At 58.9% G+C, this 14,979-nt stretch overlaps 1 protein-coding gene across 1 annotated transcript; it reads right to left on the reverse strand.

Annotated features, from left to right (window-relative positions):
* Positions 1-214: 214 nt before the first annotated feature.
* Positions 215-14,561, reverse strand: SDHB (succinate dehydrogenase complex iron sulfur subunit B). Its single transcript, XM_076058474.1, has 6 exons — positions 14,476-14,561; positions 11,917-12,053; positions 7,132-7,248; positions 4,083-4,184; positions 2,420-2,542; positions 215-1,656 (listed from the first exon to the last, which is right to left on the reverse strand). Exons 1-6 carry the CDS (start codon positions 14,549-14,551, stop codon positions 1,579-1,581), a joined length of 633 nt encoding a protein of 210 aa, XP_075914589.1. The 5' UTR covers positions 14,552-14,561; the 3' UTR covers positions 215-1,578.
* Between the last annotated feature and the right edge of the window lie 418 nt (positions 14,562-14,979).

Genomic DNA, 14,979 nt, shown 5'->3' on the forward strand with positions numbered 1-14,979 from the left:
GGGAACCGGTTCCCTATTTAACATGCCCCGTAGACTTCCTATGGGAACCGGTTCCCTATTTAACATTGCCCCAACGACTCCCTATGGGAACCGGTTCCCAATCTCTTAACATTGCCCCATAAGACTTTCTCATTGAATCTGACTGCATATTAAAACGACTGCGGTATTGGTGTGAATGTCATTCTGCAACACGAAGTTGATCTCACAACGAAGCTCAGAATCACAATCTTTATTACATCCTGGAGAAATCGGAAGAGCTACTTAGCTCTTATTCAGAGCTTGTGTTTGTCTGCAGATGTCCAGGAGGGGCGGGTCAGACTCGCCTGGTACGCAGGAGGTCGTGGGTTCGATCACGACCCTGAAGAGATGTTAACTACCTCACCTGGTACGCAGGAGGTCGTGGGTTCGATCACGACCCTGATGAGATGTTAACTACCTTCGCCTGGTACGCAGGAGGTCGTGGGTTCTATCACGACCCTGACGAGATGTTGACTACCTCGCCTGGTACACAGGAGGTCGTGGGTTCTATCACGACCCTGACGAGATGTTAACTACCTCGCCTGGTACACAGGAGGTCGCGGGATGGATCCCGACCCTGAAGAGATGTTAACTACCTCGCCTGGTACGCAGGAGGTCGTGGGTTCGATCCTGACCCTGAAGAGATGTTAACAACCTCGCCTGATACGCAGGAGATCGCGGGTTCTATCACGACTCTGACGAGATGTTGACTACCTCGCCTGATATGCAGGAGGTCGCGGGTTCGATCCCGGACCCGGTCTATCCCCTGGAGGCGACTGACGGGGAGGTGACAGAGCAGCACAAGCGATGAGCGGAGGGTGGGTGGAGAGAGAGAGAGAGAGAGCGAGAGACACTGCCCTTCTGTTGATCACTCCGTGCGTCATCCATAGGCACCCGTCGGAAACAGCACTGGGCCCCACCGGCAGTCTGTGACAAGCTTCACAGGGGGTGTGTGCGAGTAGGTTGGTGTATGTGTGCGTGTGTGTGGGTTTGTGTGTGTGGGTTTGTGTGTGTGCGTGTGTGTGTGTGCGTGTGTGCGTGAGGGTGTGTGTGTGTGGGTGTGTGTGTGTGTGTGGGTGTGTGCGGGTGTGTGTGTGTGCGGGTGGGTGTGTGTGCGGGTGGGTGTGTGTGGCTGGGTGTGTGTGTGTGGGTGGGTGTGTGTGTGCGGGTGTGTGTGTGTGTGTGGGTGGGTGTGTGTGCCGGTGGGTGTGTGTGTTTGTGTGGGTGTGTGTGTGTGGGTGTGTGTGTGCGGGTGGGTGTGTGTGGGTGTGTCTGTGTGTGTGTGGGTGTGTGTGTGGGTGTGTGTGTGTGGGTCTGTGCAAGGGAGACTCAGTGGGGGCTTACAGAGGGGTTATTTTGGGATCACAGGGGGTATGACTTGCTACTACTATGGGGGTCTCTGGGGGTGTGCGTGTGGGTATAAGGATCCTTATTGGGTTCCCGTGGGGGTCCCCGTGGGGTCTCCATGGGTGTCCCCGTGGGGGTCTCCGTGGGGGTCTCCCCGTGGGGGTCCCCTCGTGGGGGTCTCCGTGGGGGTCTCCCCGTGGGGGTCCCCGTGCGTTATGGCAGTGCCCGCTGCTCCTTGTAGGTCACCATCATCTTCTTGATCTCAGCAATCGCCTTGCCGGGGTTCAGACCCTGGCACCACAGGACACCATCAGCATCATCAGCAGCATCATCAGCAGCATCATCATCAGCAGCATCATCACCAGCATCATCACCAGCATCATCACCAGCATCATCAGCAACATCATCAGCAACATCATCAGCAGCATCATCAGCAGCATCATCACCAGCAGCATCATCATCAACATCATTAACATCATCATCATCAGCAACATCATCATGATCATCAGCAGTATCAGCAACATCATCACAGCATCATCAGCAGCATCATCATCAGCAGCATCATCATCAGCATCATCACCAGCAGCATCATCATCAACATCATTAACATCATCATCATCAGCAACATCATCATGATCATCAGCAGTATCAGCAACATCATCACAGCATCATCAGCAGCATCATCATCAGCAGCATCATCACCAGCAGCAACATCAGCAGCAGCATCACCAGCAGCATCACCAGCAGCATCACCATCAGCAACATCATCAGCAACATCATCAGCAACATCATCAGCAACATCATTAACATCATCATCAGCAACATCATCAGCAACATTATCATGATCATCAGCAGCATCATCATCATCATCAGCAGCATCATCACCAGCAGCATCATCAGCAACATCATCAGCAACATCATCAGCAGCATCAGCAGCAACATCATCAGCAACATCATCAGCATCATCAGCAGCATCAGCAGCATCAGCAACATCATCAGCAACATCATCATCGCTGTGAGGCGAGCGTAGCGGGGTGCGTATGTGTGTGTGTACCTTGGGGCAAGTGCGTGTGCAGTTCATGATGGTGTGGCAACGATAGAGGGAGAATGGATCCTGAAGCTTGGACAGCCGCTCGGCCGTGAAGTCATCCCTGCTGTCGATCATCCAGCGGTAGGCCTGACACACACATATATATATACACTTACACACACACATAAACACTTACACACACATATACACACACGCACATACACATATATACACTTACACACACGCACACACACATATACACACACACATAAATACACTTACACACACGCACACACACATATACACACACACATATATACACTTACACACACACACGCACACACATATACACACACGCACACACATATATACACACACACACATATACACACACACATATATACACACACGCACACACACATATACACACACATACATACACTTACACACACACGCACACACATATATACACACACGCACACACACATATATACACACACGCACACACACATATACACATATACACACACACACACACGCACACACACATATATACACACACACGCACACACACATATACACACACACACGCACACACATATATACACACACGCGCACACATATATACACACACGCGCACACATACACACACACACGCACACACACATATATACACACACACGCACACACACATATATACACACACACGCACACACACATATATACACACACACGCACACACACATGCACACACACATATATAACAACAACCGCCATTCGCCACTAAGTGGCAGTGACGTCACCACGACGCTTGTGCCAGGCTATGTGCACCCTGAGGCCACGTGAAGTGTCGAACGCCCGCTGGCAGGAGGTCACTGGGCAGACCCAGCAGGTGCCACGGGTCGACTGACTGAGATGACCGGCTGATGCACCACCTGTGCCCCCTACTGTGCCAACCTGCTGTGCTTTAGCCACCCGGCGCTCCGCTCGTTGTTGTGAGCGTCGCTCCTCTGCCCTCCGTTGTTGTTGGAGGGCGACTGACCTCCAACTGGCCCCAGTAGCCTCAAGGATGCACCTAGCCTGGCACTAACCCGGCAGCGTCCTTCACGAACCTCCTCCTCCACAGAGGCCGACCTGGACACCGCTGGTACCGGTCATCGGCAAGTCCACTCAGCTAAAATAATCATCACTGGATGTTGGTGGCATTGCGCAATCACCACGACACTACCGCCCCCCCCCCAACTCGCCCCCCCGCCCACTCAACCACCCACCCACTCAACCACTCAACCACCTACCCACCCAATCACCCACCCACTCAACCACCCCACCCACCCACCCAACCACCCCACCCACCCACCCACTCAACCACCCCACCCACCCAATCACCCACCCACCCAATCACCCACCCACCCAATCACCCACCCACCCAATCACCCACCCACCCAATCACCCACCCAACCAACCACCCACCCACCCACTCACTCACTCACCCACCCACCCACCCAACCACCCACTCACTCACCCACCTACCCACTCACTCACCCACCCAATCACTCAACCACCCACCCACTCACCCAACCACTCACCCACCCACTCACCCACCCACTCACCCACCCACCCACCCACCAACCGAGGGGTGGGATCCGCCATGGTAACCCCGATGCCCGAGGTGGTGGAGGCCGAGTACCTGCATAAGCACTGCGGGGCCCAGGTACTTGTCAGCATTCCACCAGTAGCTGGGGCAGCTTGTGCTACAGCATGCACACAGAATGCACTCGTAGAGACCATCCTGCACCGTGCACAGAGCGTGGGGGGGGGAGATAGGGGGGGTGAGATATGGGGGAGTGAGGGGGGGTAGGAGAGAGGGGGGGTGAGAGGTGAGGGGGGTGAGGGGGGGTGAGGGGGGGTGAGGGGGGGTGAGGGGGGGTGAGGGGGGGTGAGGGGGGGTGAGGGGGGTGAGGGGGGTGAGGGGGGTGAGGGGGGTGAGGGGGGTGAGGGGAGTGAGGGGGGTGAGGGGGGTGAGGGGGGTGAGGGGGGTGAGGGGGGTGAGTGAGGGGGGTGAGTGAGGGGGGTGAGTGAGGGGGGTGAGTGAGGGGGGTGAGTGAGGGGGGTGAGTGAGGGGGGTGAGTGAGGGGGGTGAGTGAGGGGGGTGAGTGAGGGGTGAGTGAGGGGGGTGAGTGAGGGGGGTGAGTGAGGGGGGTGAGTGAGGGGGGTGAGTGAGGGGGGTGAGTGAGGGGGGTGAGTGAGGGGGGTGAGTGAGGGGGGTGAGTGAGGGGGGTGAGAGAGGGGGGTGAGTGAGGGGGGTGAGTGAGTGGGTGAGTGAGTGGTGGGGTGAGTGAGGGGGGTGAGTGAGGGGGGTGAGTGAGGGGGGTGAGTGAGGGGGGGTGAGGGGGGTGAGTGAGGGGGGTGAGTGAGGGGGGTGAGTGAGGGGGGAGTGAGTGGGTGAAGTGAGGGGGGTGAGTGAGGGGGGTGAGTGAGGGGGGTGAGTGAGGGGTGAGTGAGGGGGGTGAGTGAGGGGGGTGAGTGAGGGGGGTGAGTGAGGGGGGTGAGTGAGTGGGGTGAGTGAGTGGGGTGAGAGGGGGTGAGTGAGGGGGGTGAGTGAGGGGGGTGAGTGAGGGGGGTGAGTGAGGGGGGTGAGTGAGGGGGGTGAGTGAGGGGGGTGAGTGAGGGGGGTGAGTGAGGGGGGTGAGTGAGTGGGGTGAGTGAGGGGGGTGAGAGAGGGGGGTGAGTGAGGGGGGTGAGTGAGGGGGGTGAGTGAGGGGGGTGAGTGAGGGGGGTGAGTGAGTGGGGGTGAGTGAGGGGGGTGAGTGAGGGGGGTGAGTGAGGGGGGTGAGTGAGGGGTGTGAGGGGGGTGAGTGAGGGGGGTGAGTGAGGGGGGTGAGTGAGGGGGGTGAGTGGGGGGTGAGGGGTGAGTGGGGTGAGTGAGGGGGGTGAGTGAGGGGGGTGAGTGAGGGGGGTGAGTGAGGGGGGTGAGTGAGGGGGGTGAGTGAGGGGGGTGAGTGAGTGGGGTGAGTGAGGGGGGTGAGTGAGTGGGGTGAGTGAGGGGGGTGAGTGAGGGGGGTGAGTGAGGGGGGTGAGTGAGGGGGGTGAGTGAGGGGGGTGAGTGAGGGGGGTGAGTGAGTGGGGTGAGTGAGTGGGGGTGAGTGAGGGGGGTGAGTGAGGGGGGTGAGTGAGGGGGGTGAGTGAGGGGGGTGAGTGAGGGGGGTGAGTGAGTGGGGTGAGTGAGGGGGGTGAGTGAGGGGGGTGAGTGAGTGGGGTGAGTGAGGGGGGTGAGTGAGGGGGGTGAGTGAGTGGGTGAGTGAGGGGGGTGAGTGAGGGGGGTGAGTGAGTGGGGTGAGTGAGTGGGGTGAGTGAGGGGGGTGAGTGAGTGGGGTGAGTGAGTGGGGTGAGTGAGGGGGGTGAGTGAGGAGATGGGGTGAGTGAGTGGGGTGAGTGAGTGGGGTGAGTGAGTGGGGTGAGTGAGGGGGGTGAGTGAGTGGGGTGAGTGAGGGGGGTGAGTGAGGGGTGAGTGAGGGGGGTGAGTGAGTGGGGTGAGTGAGTGGGGTGAGTGAGTGGGGTGAGTGAGGGGGGTGAGTGAGTGGGGTGAGTGAGTGGGGTGAGTGAGGGGGGTGAGTGAGTGGGGTGAGTGAGTGGGGTGAGTGAGGGGGGTGAGTGAGGGGTGAGTGGGGTGAGAGAGTGGGGTGAGTGAGTGGGGTGAGTGAGGGGGGTGAGTGAGTGGGGTGAGTGAGGGGGGTGAGTGAGGGGGGTGAGTGAGTGTTGGGGTGAGTGAGTGGGGTGAGTGAGTGGGGTGAGTGAGTGGGGTGAGTGAGTGGGGTGAGTGAGGGGGGTGAGTGAGGGGGTGAGTGAGGGGGGTGAGTGAGGGGGTGAGTGAGTGGGGTGAGTGAGGGGGGTGAGTGAGTGGGGTGAGTGAGTGGGGTGAGTGAGTGGGGTGAGTGAGTGGGGTGAGTGAGTGGTGAGTGAGTGAGGGGGTGAGTGAGTGGGGTGAGTGAGGGGGGTGAGTGAGTGGGTGGGTGAGTGGGGTGAGTGAGGGGTGAGTGAGGGGGTGAGTGAGTGGGGTGAGTGAGTGGGGTGAGTGGGGAGTGAGTGGGGGAGGGTGAGTGAGGGGGTGAGTGAGGGTGAGTGGGGGTGCGAGAGGGGGGTGAGTGAGTGGGGTGAGTGAGTGGGGGTGAGTGAGTGGGGTGAGTGAGTGGGGTGAGTGAGGGGGTGAGGAGTGGGGTGAGTGAGGGGGGTGAGTGAGGGGGGTGAGGTGAGTGGGGGGTGAGTGGTGGGTGAGTGAGGGGGGTGAGTGAGGGGGGTGAGTGAGTGGGGGGTGAGTGAGGGGGGTGAGTGAGTGGGGTGAGTGAGGGGGTGAGTGAGTGGGGTGAGTGAGGGGGGTGAGTGAGTGGGGTGAGTGAGGGGGGTGAGTGAGTGGGGTGAGTGAGTGGGGTGAGTGAGTGGGGTGAGTGAGGGGGGTGAGTGAGTGAGAGGGTGAGTGAGGGGTGAGTGAGTGGGGTGAGTGAGTGGGGTGAGTGAGGAGGTGAGTGAGGGGTGAGTGAGGGGTAGTGAGGGGGTGAGAGGAACAATCAAGAGCTTCCTCTGTACGACTGTCATCAATGTGACGCAGCTGTGTCAGCCACTGACACAGCCCTGGCGTCCCCGCAGGAATCCTTGGTCACGGCAGGGGTCACGGCAGGGTCACGGCAGGGGTCACGGCAGGGGTCACGGTAAGGGTCACGGCAGGGTACGGTAAGGGTCACCAGTTTGTCGCGGTCCTCGACCGACTGGAGATACTGAGCTTGGCCTTGCTGGGACTCATCTCGCTTCTTGAGGTAGGGCTCGATGGACTTGTACTGAGCGTAGAAGTTACTCATGTCCTGTACACAGTGGTGGGGGGAGAAGGTGGGTGGGTGGGTGAGTGGGTGGGTGGGTGAGTGAGTGGGTGGGTGAGTGGGTGAGTGGGTGGGTGAGTGGGTGAGTGAGTGGGTAGATGGACTTGTACTGAGCGTAAAGTTACTCATGTCCTGTACACAGTGGTGGGGGGAGAAGGTGGGTGGGTGGGTGGGTGAGTGGGTGGGTGGGTGAGTGAGTGGGTGGGTGAGTGGGTGATTGAGTGGGTAGATGGACTTGTACTGAGCGTAGAAGTTACTCATGTCCTGTACACAGTGGTGGGGAGAAGGTGGGTGGGTGGGTGGGTGAGTGGGTGGGTGGGTGGGTGGGTGAGGTGGGTGGGTGAGTGGGTGAGTGTGTGAGTGAGTGGGTGAGTGAGTGGGTAGATGGACTTGTACTGAGCGTAGAAGTTACTCATGTCCTGTACACAGTGGTGGGGGAGAAGGTGGGTGGGTGAGTGTGTGAGTGGGTGGGTGAGTAGGTGGGGAGTGAGTGGGTGAGTGAGTGAGTGGGTGAGTGGGTGAGTGAGTGGGTAGATGGACTTGTACTGAGCGTAGAAGTTACTCATGTCCTGTACACAGTGGTGGGGGGAGAAGGTGGGTGGGTGGGTGGGTGAGTGGGTGGGTGGGTGAGTGGGTGAGTGAGTGGGTGAGTGGGTGGGTAGATGGACTTGTACTGAGCGTAGAAGTTACTCATGTCCTGTACACAGTGGTGGGGGGAGAAGGTGGGTGGGTGAGTGGGTGGGTGGGTGAGTGAGTGGGTGGGTGAGTGGGTGAGTGAGTGGGTAGATGGACTTGTACTGAGCGTAGAAGTTACTCATGTCCTGTACACAGTGGTGGGGGGAGAAGGTGGGTGGGTGGGTGGGTGAGTGGGTGAGTGGGTGGGTGGGTAGATGGACTTGTACTGAGCGTAGAAGTTACTCATGTCCTGTACACAGTGGTGGGGGAGAAGGTGGGTGGGTGGGTGAGTGGGTGGGTGGGTGGGTAGATGGACTTGTACTGAGCGTAGAAGTTACTCATGTCCTGTACACAGTGGTGGGGGGAGAAGGTGGGTGGGTGGGTGGGTGAGTGGGTGAGTGGGTAGATGGACTTGTACTGAGCGTAGAAGTTACTCATGTCCTGTACACAGTGGTGGGGGGAGAAGGTGGGTGGGTGGGTGAGTGGGTGGGTGGGTAGATGGACTTGTACTGAGCGTAGAAGTTACTCATGTCCTGTACACAGTGGTGGGGGGAGAAGGTGGGTGGGTGGGTGAGTGGGTGGGTGGGTGGGTAGATGGACTTGTACTGAGCGTAGAAGTTACTCATGTCCTGTACACAGTGGTGGGGGGAGAAGGTGGGTGGGTGGGTGGGTGAGTGGGTGGGTGGGTGGGTGGGTGAGTGAGTGGGTGGGTGGGTGGGTGAGTGGGTGGGTGGGTGGGTAGATGGACTTGTACTGAGCGTAGAAGTTACTCATGTCCTGTACACAGTGGTGGGGGGAGAAGGTGGGTGGGTGGGTGGGTAGATGGACTTGTACTGAGCGTAGAAGTTACTCATGTCCTGTACACAGTGGTGGGGGAGAAGGTGGGTGGGTGGGTGAGTGGGTGAGTGGGTGGGTGGGTGGGTGAGTGAGTGGGTGGGTGGGTGGGTGAGTGGGTGGGTGAGTGGGTAGATGGACTTGTACTGAGCGTAGAAGTTACTCATGTCCTGTACACAGTGGTGGGGGGAGAAGGTGGGTGGGTGGGTGGGTGAGTGGGTGGGTGGGTGGGTAGATGGACTTGTACTGAGCGTAGAAGTTACTCATGTCCTGTACACAGTGGTGGGGGGAGAAGGTGGGTGGGTGGGTGGGTGAGTGGGTGAGTGGGTGGGTGGGTGAGTGAGTGGGTGGGTGGGTGAGTGAGTGGGTGGGTGGGTGAGTGGGTAGATGGACTTGTACTGAGCGTAGAAGTTACTCATGTCCTGTACACAGTGGTGGGGGGAGAAGGTGGGTGGGTGGGTGAGTGGGTGAGTGGGTGGGTGAGTAGGTAGGTGGGTGGGTGGGTGAGTGAGTGGGTAGATGGACTTGTACTGAGCGTAGAAGTTACTCATGTCCTGTACACAGTGGTGGGGGGAGAAGGTGGGTGGGTGAGTGGGTGAGTGAGTGGGTGGGTGGGTGAGTGGGTGGGTGAGTGGGTGAGTGTGTGAGTGTGTGAGTGAGTGGGTGAGTGAGTGGGTAGATGGACTTGTACTGAGCGTAGAAGTTACTCATGTCCTGTACACAGTGGTGGGGGGAGAAGGTGGGTGGGTGAGTGTGTGAGTGGGTGGGTGAGTAGGTGGGTGAGTGAGTGGGTGAGTGAGTGAGTGGGTGAGTGGGTGAGTGAGTGGGTAGATGGACTTGTACTGAGCGTAGAAGTTACTCATGTCCTGTACACAGTGGTGGGGGGAGAAGGTGGGTGGGTGGGTGGGTGAGTGGGTGGGTGGGTAGATGGACTTGTACTGAGCGTAGAAGTTACTCATGTCCTGTACACAGTGGTGGGGGGAGAAGGTGGGTGGGTGAGTGGGTGAGTGGGTGGGTGGGTGAGTGAGTGGGTGGGTGGGTGGGTGAGTGAGTGGGTGGGTGGGTGGGTGAGTGGGTGGGTGAGTGGGTAGATGGACTTGTACTGAGCGTAGAAGTTACTCATGTCCTGTACACAGTGGTGGGGGGAGAAGGTGGGTGGGTGGGTGGGTGAGTGGGTGGGTGGGTGGGTAGATGGACTTGTACTGAGCGTAGAAGTTACTCATGTCCTGTACACAGTGGTGGGGGGAGAAGGTGGGTGGGTGGGTGGGTGAGTGGGTGAGTGGGTGGGTGGGTGAGTGAGTGGGTGGGTGGGTGGGTGAGTGGGTAGATGGACTTGTACTGAGCGTAGAAGTTACTCATGTCCTGTACACAGTGGTGGGGAGAGAAGGTGGGTGGGGGGTGGGTGAGTGGGTGAGTGGGTGAGTAGGTGGGTGAGTGAGTGGGTGAGTGAGTGAGTGGGTGAGTGAGTGGGTAGATGGACTTGTACTGAGCGTAGAAGTTACTCATGTCCTGTACACAGTGGTGGGGGAGAAGGTGGTGGGTGGGTGAGTGGGTGAGTGAGTGGGTGGGTGGGTGAGTGGGTGGGTGAGTGGGTGAGTGTGTGAGTGAGTGGGTGAGTGAGTGGGTAGATGGACTTGTACTGAGCGTAGAAGTTACTCATGTCCTGTACACAGTGGTGGGGGGAGAAGGTGGGTGGGTGAGTGTGTGAGTGGGTGAGTAGGTGGGTGAGTGAGTGGGTGAGTGAGTGAGTGGGTGAGTGGGTGAGTGAGTGGGTAGATGGACTTGTACTGAGCGTAGAAGTTACTCATGTCCTGTACACAGTGGTGGGGAGAAGGTGGGTGGGTGGGTGGGTGAGTGGGTGGGTGGGTGGGTGAGTGGGTAGATGGACTTGTACTGAGCGTAGAAGTTACTCATGTCCTGTACACAGTGGTGGGGGGAGAAGGTGGGTGGGTGTGTGAGTGGGTGGGTGAGTGAGTGAGTGGGTGAGTAGATGGACTTGTACTGAGCGTAGAAGTTACTCATGTCCTGTACACAGTGGTGGGGGGAGAGAAGGTGGGTGGGTGGGTGAGTGGGTGGGTGAGTGGGTGGGTGAGTGGGTAGATGGACTTGTACTGAGCGTAGAAGTTACTCATGTCCTGTACACAGTGGTGGGAGAAGGGTGAGTGGGTGGGTGAGTGAGTGAGTGGGTGAGTGAGTGGGTGGGTGAGTGAGTGGGTGGGTGGGTGAGTGAGTGGGTGAGTAGGTAGGTGAATGGGTGAGTGAGTGAGTGGGTGGGTGAGTGGGTGATTGGGTGAGTGGGTGGGTGAGTGAGTGGGTGGGTGGGTGAGTGAGTGGGTGGGTGAGTGGGTGGGTGAGTGGGTGAGTGGGTGGGTGAGTGAGTGAGTGGTGAGGGGGTTGGTGAGTGGGTGAGTAGGTAGGTGAGCAGGTGAGTGAGTGAGTGGGTGAGTGAGTGGGTGAGTGAGTGAGTGAGTGGGTGAGTAAGTGGGTGGGTGGGTGAGTGGGTGGGTGAGTGGGTGGGTGAGTAGGTAGGTGAGTGGGTGAGTGGGTGAGCGTGCGGGTGAGCGTGCGGGTGAGCGTGCGGGTGAGCATGCGTGTGAGTGTGTGGGTGAGTGGGTGAGCGTGTGGGTGAGCGTGTGAGCGTGTGGGTGAGCGTGTGGGTGAGTGGGTGAGCGTATGGGTGAGTGGGTGAGCGTGTGGGTGAGCGAGCGTGTAAGCGTGTGGGTGGGCGTGTGAGCGAGCGTGTGAGCGTGTGGGTGAGCGAGTGGGTGAGCGAGCGTGTGAGCGAGTGGGTGAGCGAGCGGGTGAGCGAGCGGGTGAGTGAGCGAGCGTGTGAGCGTGTGGGTGAGCGAGCGTGTGAGCGAGCGTGTGAGCGAGCGTGTGAGCGAGCGGGTGAGCGTGTGAGCGAGCGTGAGTGGGTGAGCGTGCGAGCGAGCGTGTGGGCGAGCGTGTGAGCGAGCGTGTGAGCGAGCGTGTGAGCGAGCGTGTGAGCGAGCGGGTGAGCGTGTGAGCGAGCGGGTGAGCGAGCGCACGAGCGAGCGTGTGAGCGAGCGCGTGAGCGAGCGTGTGAGCGTGTGGGTGAGCGTGTGGGTGAGCGAGCGTGTGAGCGAGCGTGTGAGCGAGCGGGTGAGCGTGTGGGTGACTCACGGGCACCAGGTCCTTGATGACGTACATGTGGGGCAGGGGGTAAACTCGCGATGCCTTGCCCAGGCCCGTGTCGATCTTGCAGGTGCAGGCGAGGGTGTTGATGCCATCAATGTTCATGGCACACGACCCACAGATTCCTGCATGCCAACAACGCCGTCAACAACGTCGCGTGTGGGTGTATGTACGAGTGTGCGTGTGAGTGTGTGAGTGAGTGTGTGTGCGAGTGTGTGTGAGTGTGTGTGTGAGTGTGTGTGTGAGTGTGTGTGAGTGTGTGTGAGTGTGTGTGTGTGAGTGTGTGAGTGTGTGTGTGAGTGTGTGAGTGAGTGTGTGAGTGTGTGTGTGTGAGTGTGTGTGAGTGTGTGTGAGTGTGTGTGAGTGTGTGTGTGAGTGTGTGTGTGAGTGTGTGTGTGTGAGTGTGTGTGTGTGAGTGTGTGTGTGAGTGTGTGTGAGTGTGTGAGTGTGTGTGTGAGTGTGTGTGAGTGTGTGTGAGTGTGTGTGTGAGTGTGTGTGTGAGTGTGTGTGTGTGTCTGTGTGTGTGGGAGCGGTGGTGTAACGGTTAGCGCTACGCTGCGCTATGAACCCGGCGACCCGGGTTCGATTCCCGCTCACGGCCAACACCACCACGTGACGATTATCTGAACCGGTCCCGGGCCTCCCCTAGGTCGACTCGGCCTCAAATGAGTGCCTGGTGCGGTGTGTAAACGTCGCCACTAGGGAGACAAAGGCGGTCGGGCGTGGTGGTGCTGGCCACCCACCCCCTCGTGTACCGTTCCGGCCTTCATAGGTGCTCGCTAACAGCACTTGCCCCTACAGTCTGTTAAGGCTATACGGGGGATCTTTGTCTTTTTTTTGTGGGAGTGTGTGTGCGAGTGTGCGTGCGAGTGTGCGTGCGTGTGTGTGTGCGAGTGTGCGCGAGTGTGTGTGTGCGAGTGTGCGAGTGTGTGTGTGTGCGAGTGTGTGTGTGCGAGTGTGTGTGTGCGAGTGTGTGTGTGCGAGTGTGTGTGTGCGAGTGTGTGTGTGTGCGAGTGTGTGTGTGCGAGTGTGTGTGTGTGCGAGTGTGTGTGTGTGTGTGTGTGCGAGTGTGTGTGTGTGCGTGTGTGTGCGTGCGTGTGAGTGCATGCGTGCGTGTGCGTGTGCGAGTGTGTGTGTGTGCGAGTGTGTGTGTGCGAGTGTGTGTGTGTGCGAGTGTGTGTGTGCGAGTGTGTGTGTGTGCGAGTGTGTGTGTGCGAGTGTGTGTGTGCGAGTGTGTGTGTGTGCGAGTGTGTGTGTGCGAGTGTGTGTGTGCGAGTGTGTGTGTGTGCGAGTGTGTGTGTGCGAGTGTGTGTGTGTGCGAGTGTGTGTGTGTGTGTGTGTGCGAGTGTGTGTGTGTGCGTGTGTGTGCGTGCGTGTGAGTGCATGCGTGCGTGTGCGTGTGCGAGTGTGTGTGTGTGCGAGTGTGTGTGTGCGAGTGTGTGTGTGTGCGAGTGTGTGTGTGCGAGCGCGTGTGTGTGTGCGAGTGTGCGCGTGTGTGTGTGCGAGTGTGCGCGTGTGTGTGTGCGAGTGTGCGCGTGTGTGTGTGCGTGCGAGTGTGCGTGTGTGCGTGTGTGCGTGCGAGTGTGTGTGTGAGTGTGTGTGTGTGCGAGTGTGTGCGTGTGTGTGTGTGTGCGAGTGTGTGTGTGTGCGTGCGAGTGTGTGTGCGAGTGTGTGTGCGTGCGTGTGCGAGTGTGTGTGTGTGCGAGTGTGCAAGTGTGTGTGCGTGCGAGTGTGCGTGCGTGTGCGAGTGTGTGTGTGTGCGAGTGTGTGCGTGTGCGTGCGTGCGAGTGTGTGTGCGAGTGTGTGTGTGTGCGAGTGTGTGCGTGTGTGTGTGTGTGCGAGTGTGTGTGTGTGCGTGCGAGTGTGTGTGCGAGTGTGTGTGTGTGTGTGTGCGTGCGAGTGTGTGTGTGCGTGTGTGAGTGTGCGAGTGTGTGTGCGAGTGTGTGCGTGTGTGCGAGTGTGTGCGTGCGAGTGTGTGTGTGCGTGTGTGAGTGTGTGTGTGTGCGAGTGTGTGTGCGAGTGTGTGCGTGCGTGTGTGTGCGTGTGTGCGTGTGTGTGTGTGCGTGTGTGCGTGTGTGTGAGTGTGCGAGTGTGCGTGTGTGCGAGTGTGCGTGTGTGTGAGTGTGTGAGTGAGTGTGTGAGTGTGAGTGTGTGTGTGAGTGTGTGTGTGAGTGTGTGTGTGAGTGTGTGTGTGAGTGTGTGTGTGAGTGTGTGTGTGAGTGTGTGTGTGTGAGTGTGTGTGAGTGTGTGTGTGAGTGTGCGTGCGAGTGTGTGCGAGTGTGTGAGTGTGTGTGTGCGTGTGTGTGCGTGTGTGTGTGAGTGTGTGTGTGTGCGAGTGTGTGTGCATGTGTGTGTGTGCGAGTGTGTGTGTGCGTGTGCGTGTGTGCGTGTGCGTGCGTGAGTGTGCGTGTGTGTGTGTGCGTGTGTGTGCGTGTGTGCGAGTGTGTGTGTGTGCGTGCGTGAGTGTGTGTGTGTGTGTGCGTGTGTGCGTGTGTGCGTGTGTGCGAGTGTGTGAGTGCCCGTGTGTGCGCGTGCGAGAGGTCTGACCTTCCCTGCAGGACCGCCGAAAGGTCAGCGTGGGGTCGACCTCGTTCTTGATCTTGATCAGCGCGTCCAGTACCATGGGCCCACAGCTGGACACAAAGACAAAGCCAAAGAGACAGCCCCCCCTCGTGTAGCCTCAACAGCGCCCGTTAGCAGCGGCAGAGCGCCTCTGAAGGCGACCGGGCACCACTGTGGCACACGTACAGAGCCACCGCGCCCGGCCGCCTTTGTCTCCCCCATTGGCGAAGTCTACTACACCACCGTGGCGTACCGGATACTCGTTTGAGGCCGAGTCGACCTAGAGGGAGCAGGCTCAGGACCGGCTGCTCGGATACACACACACACACACACAAAGACAAAGATCCCCCGTGTAGCCTTTGACAGGCTGCAGGGGGCAAGTGCTGTTAGCGAGCACCTATGAAGGCTACCGGCACTGTAGCACGCAGAGATGGGGTGGTTGGCCGGCAAAAACAACCCCCTGCCTCTATATTCTAGGTTCTTTCGGTA

The sequence above is a fragment of the Petromyzon marinus genome (assembly GCF_048934315.1).
Source record: "Petromyzon marinus isolate PM22_M1 ecotype Great Lakes invasive population chromosome 75 unlocalized genomic scaffold, UKy_Petmar_22M1.pri1.0 chr75_unloc.3, whole genome shotgun sequence".
Lineage (NCBI taxonomy): Eukaryota > Metazoa > Chordata > Hyperoartia > Petromyzontiformes > Petromyzontidae > Petromyzon > Petromyzon marinus.

What these genes read in the sequence shown, in the direction of transcription:
- SDHB (XM_076058474.1), bottom strand. Translation starts at nt 14,551, where the DNA reads ATGGTACTGGACGCGCTGATCAAGATCAAGAACGAGGTCGACCCCACG. An exon ending in TCATCAAGGACCTGGTGCCC is followed by an intron (nt 7,249 to 11,916) that starts GTGAGTCACCCA and finishes CACTGTGTACAG; the next exon opens with GACATGAGTAACTTCTACGC. An exon ending in TCGAGGACCGCGACAAACTG is followed by an intron (nt 4,185 to 7,131) that starts GTGACCCTTACC and finishes TGCACGGTGCAG; the next exon opens with GATGGTCTCTACGAGTGCAT.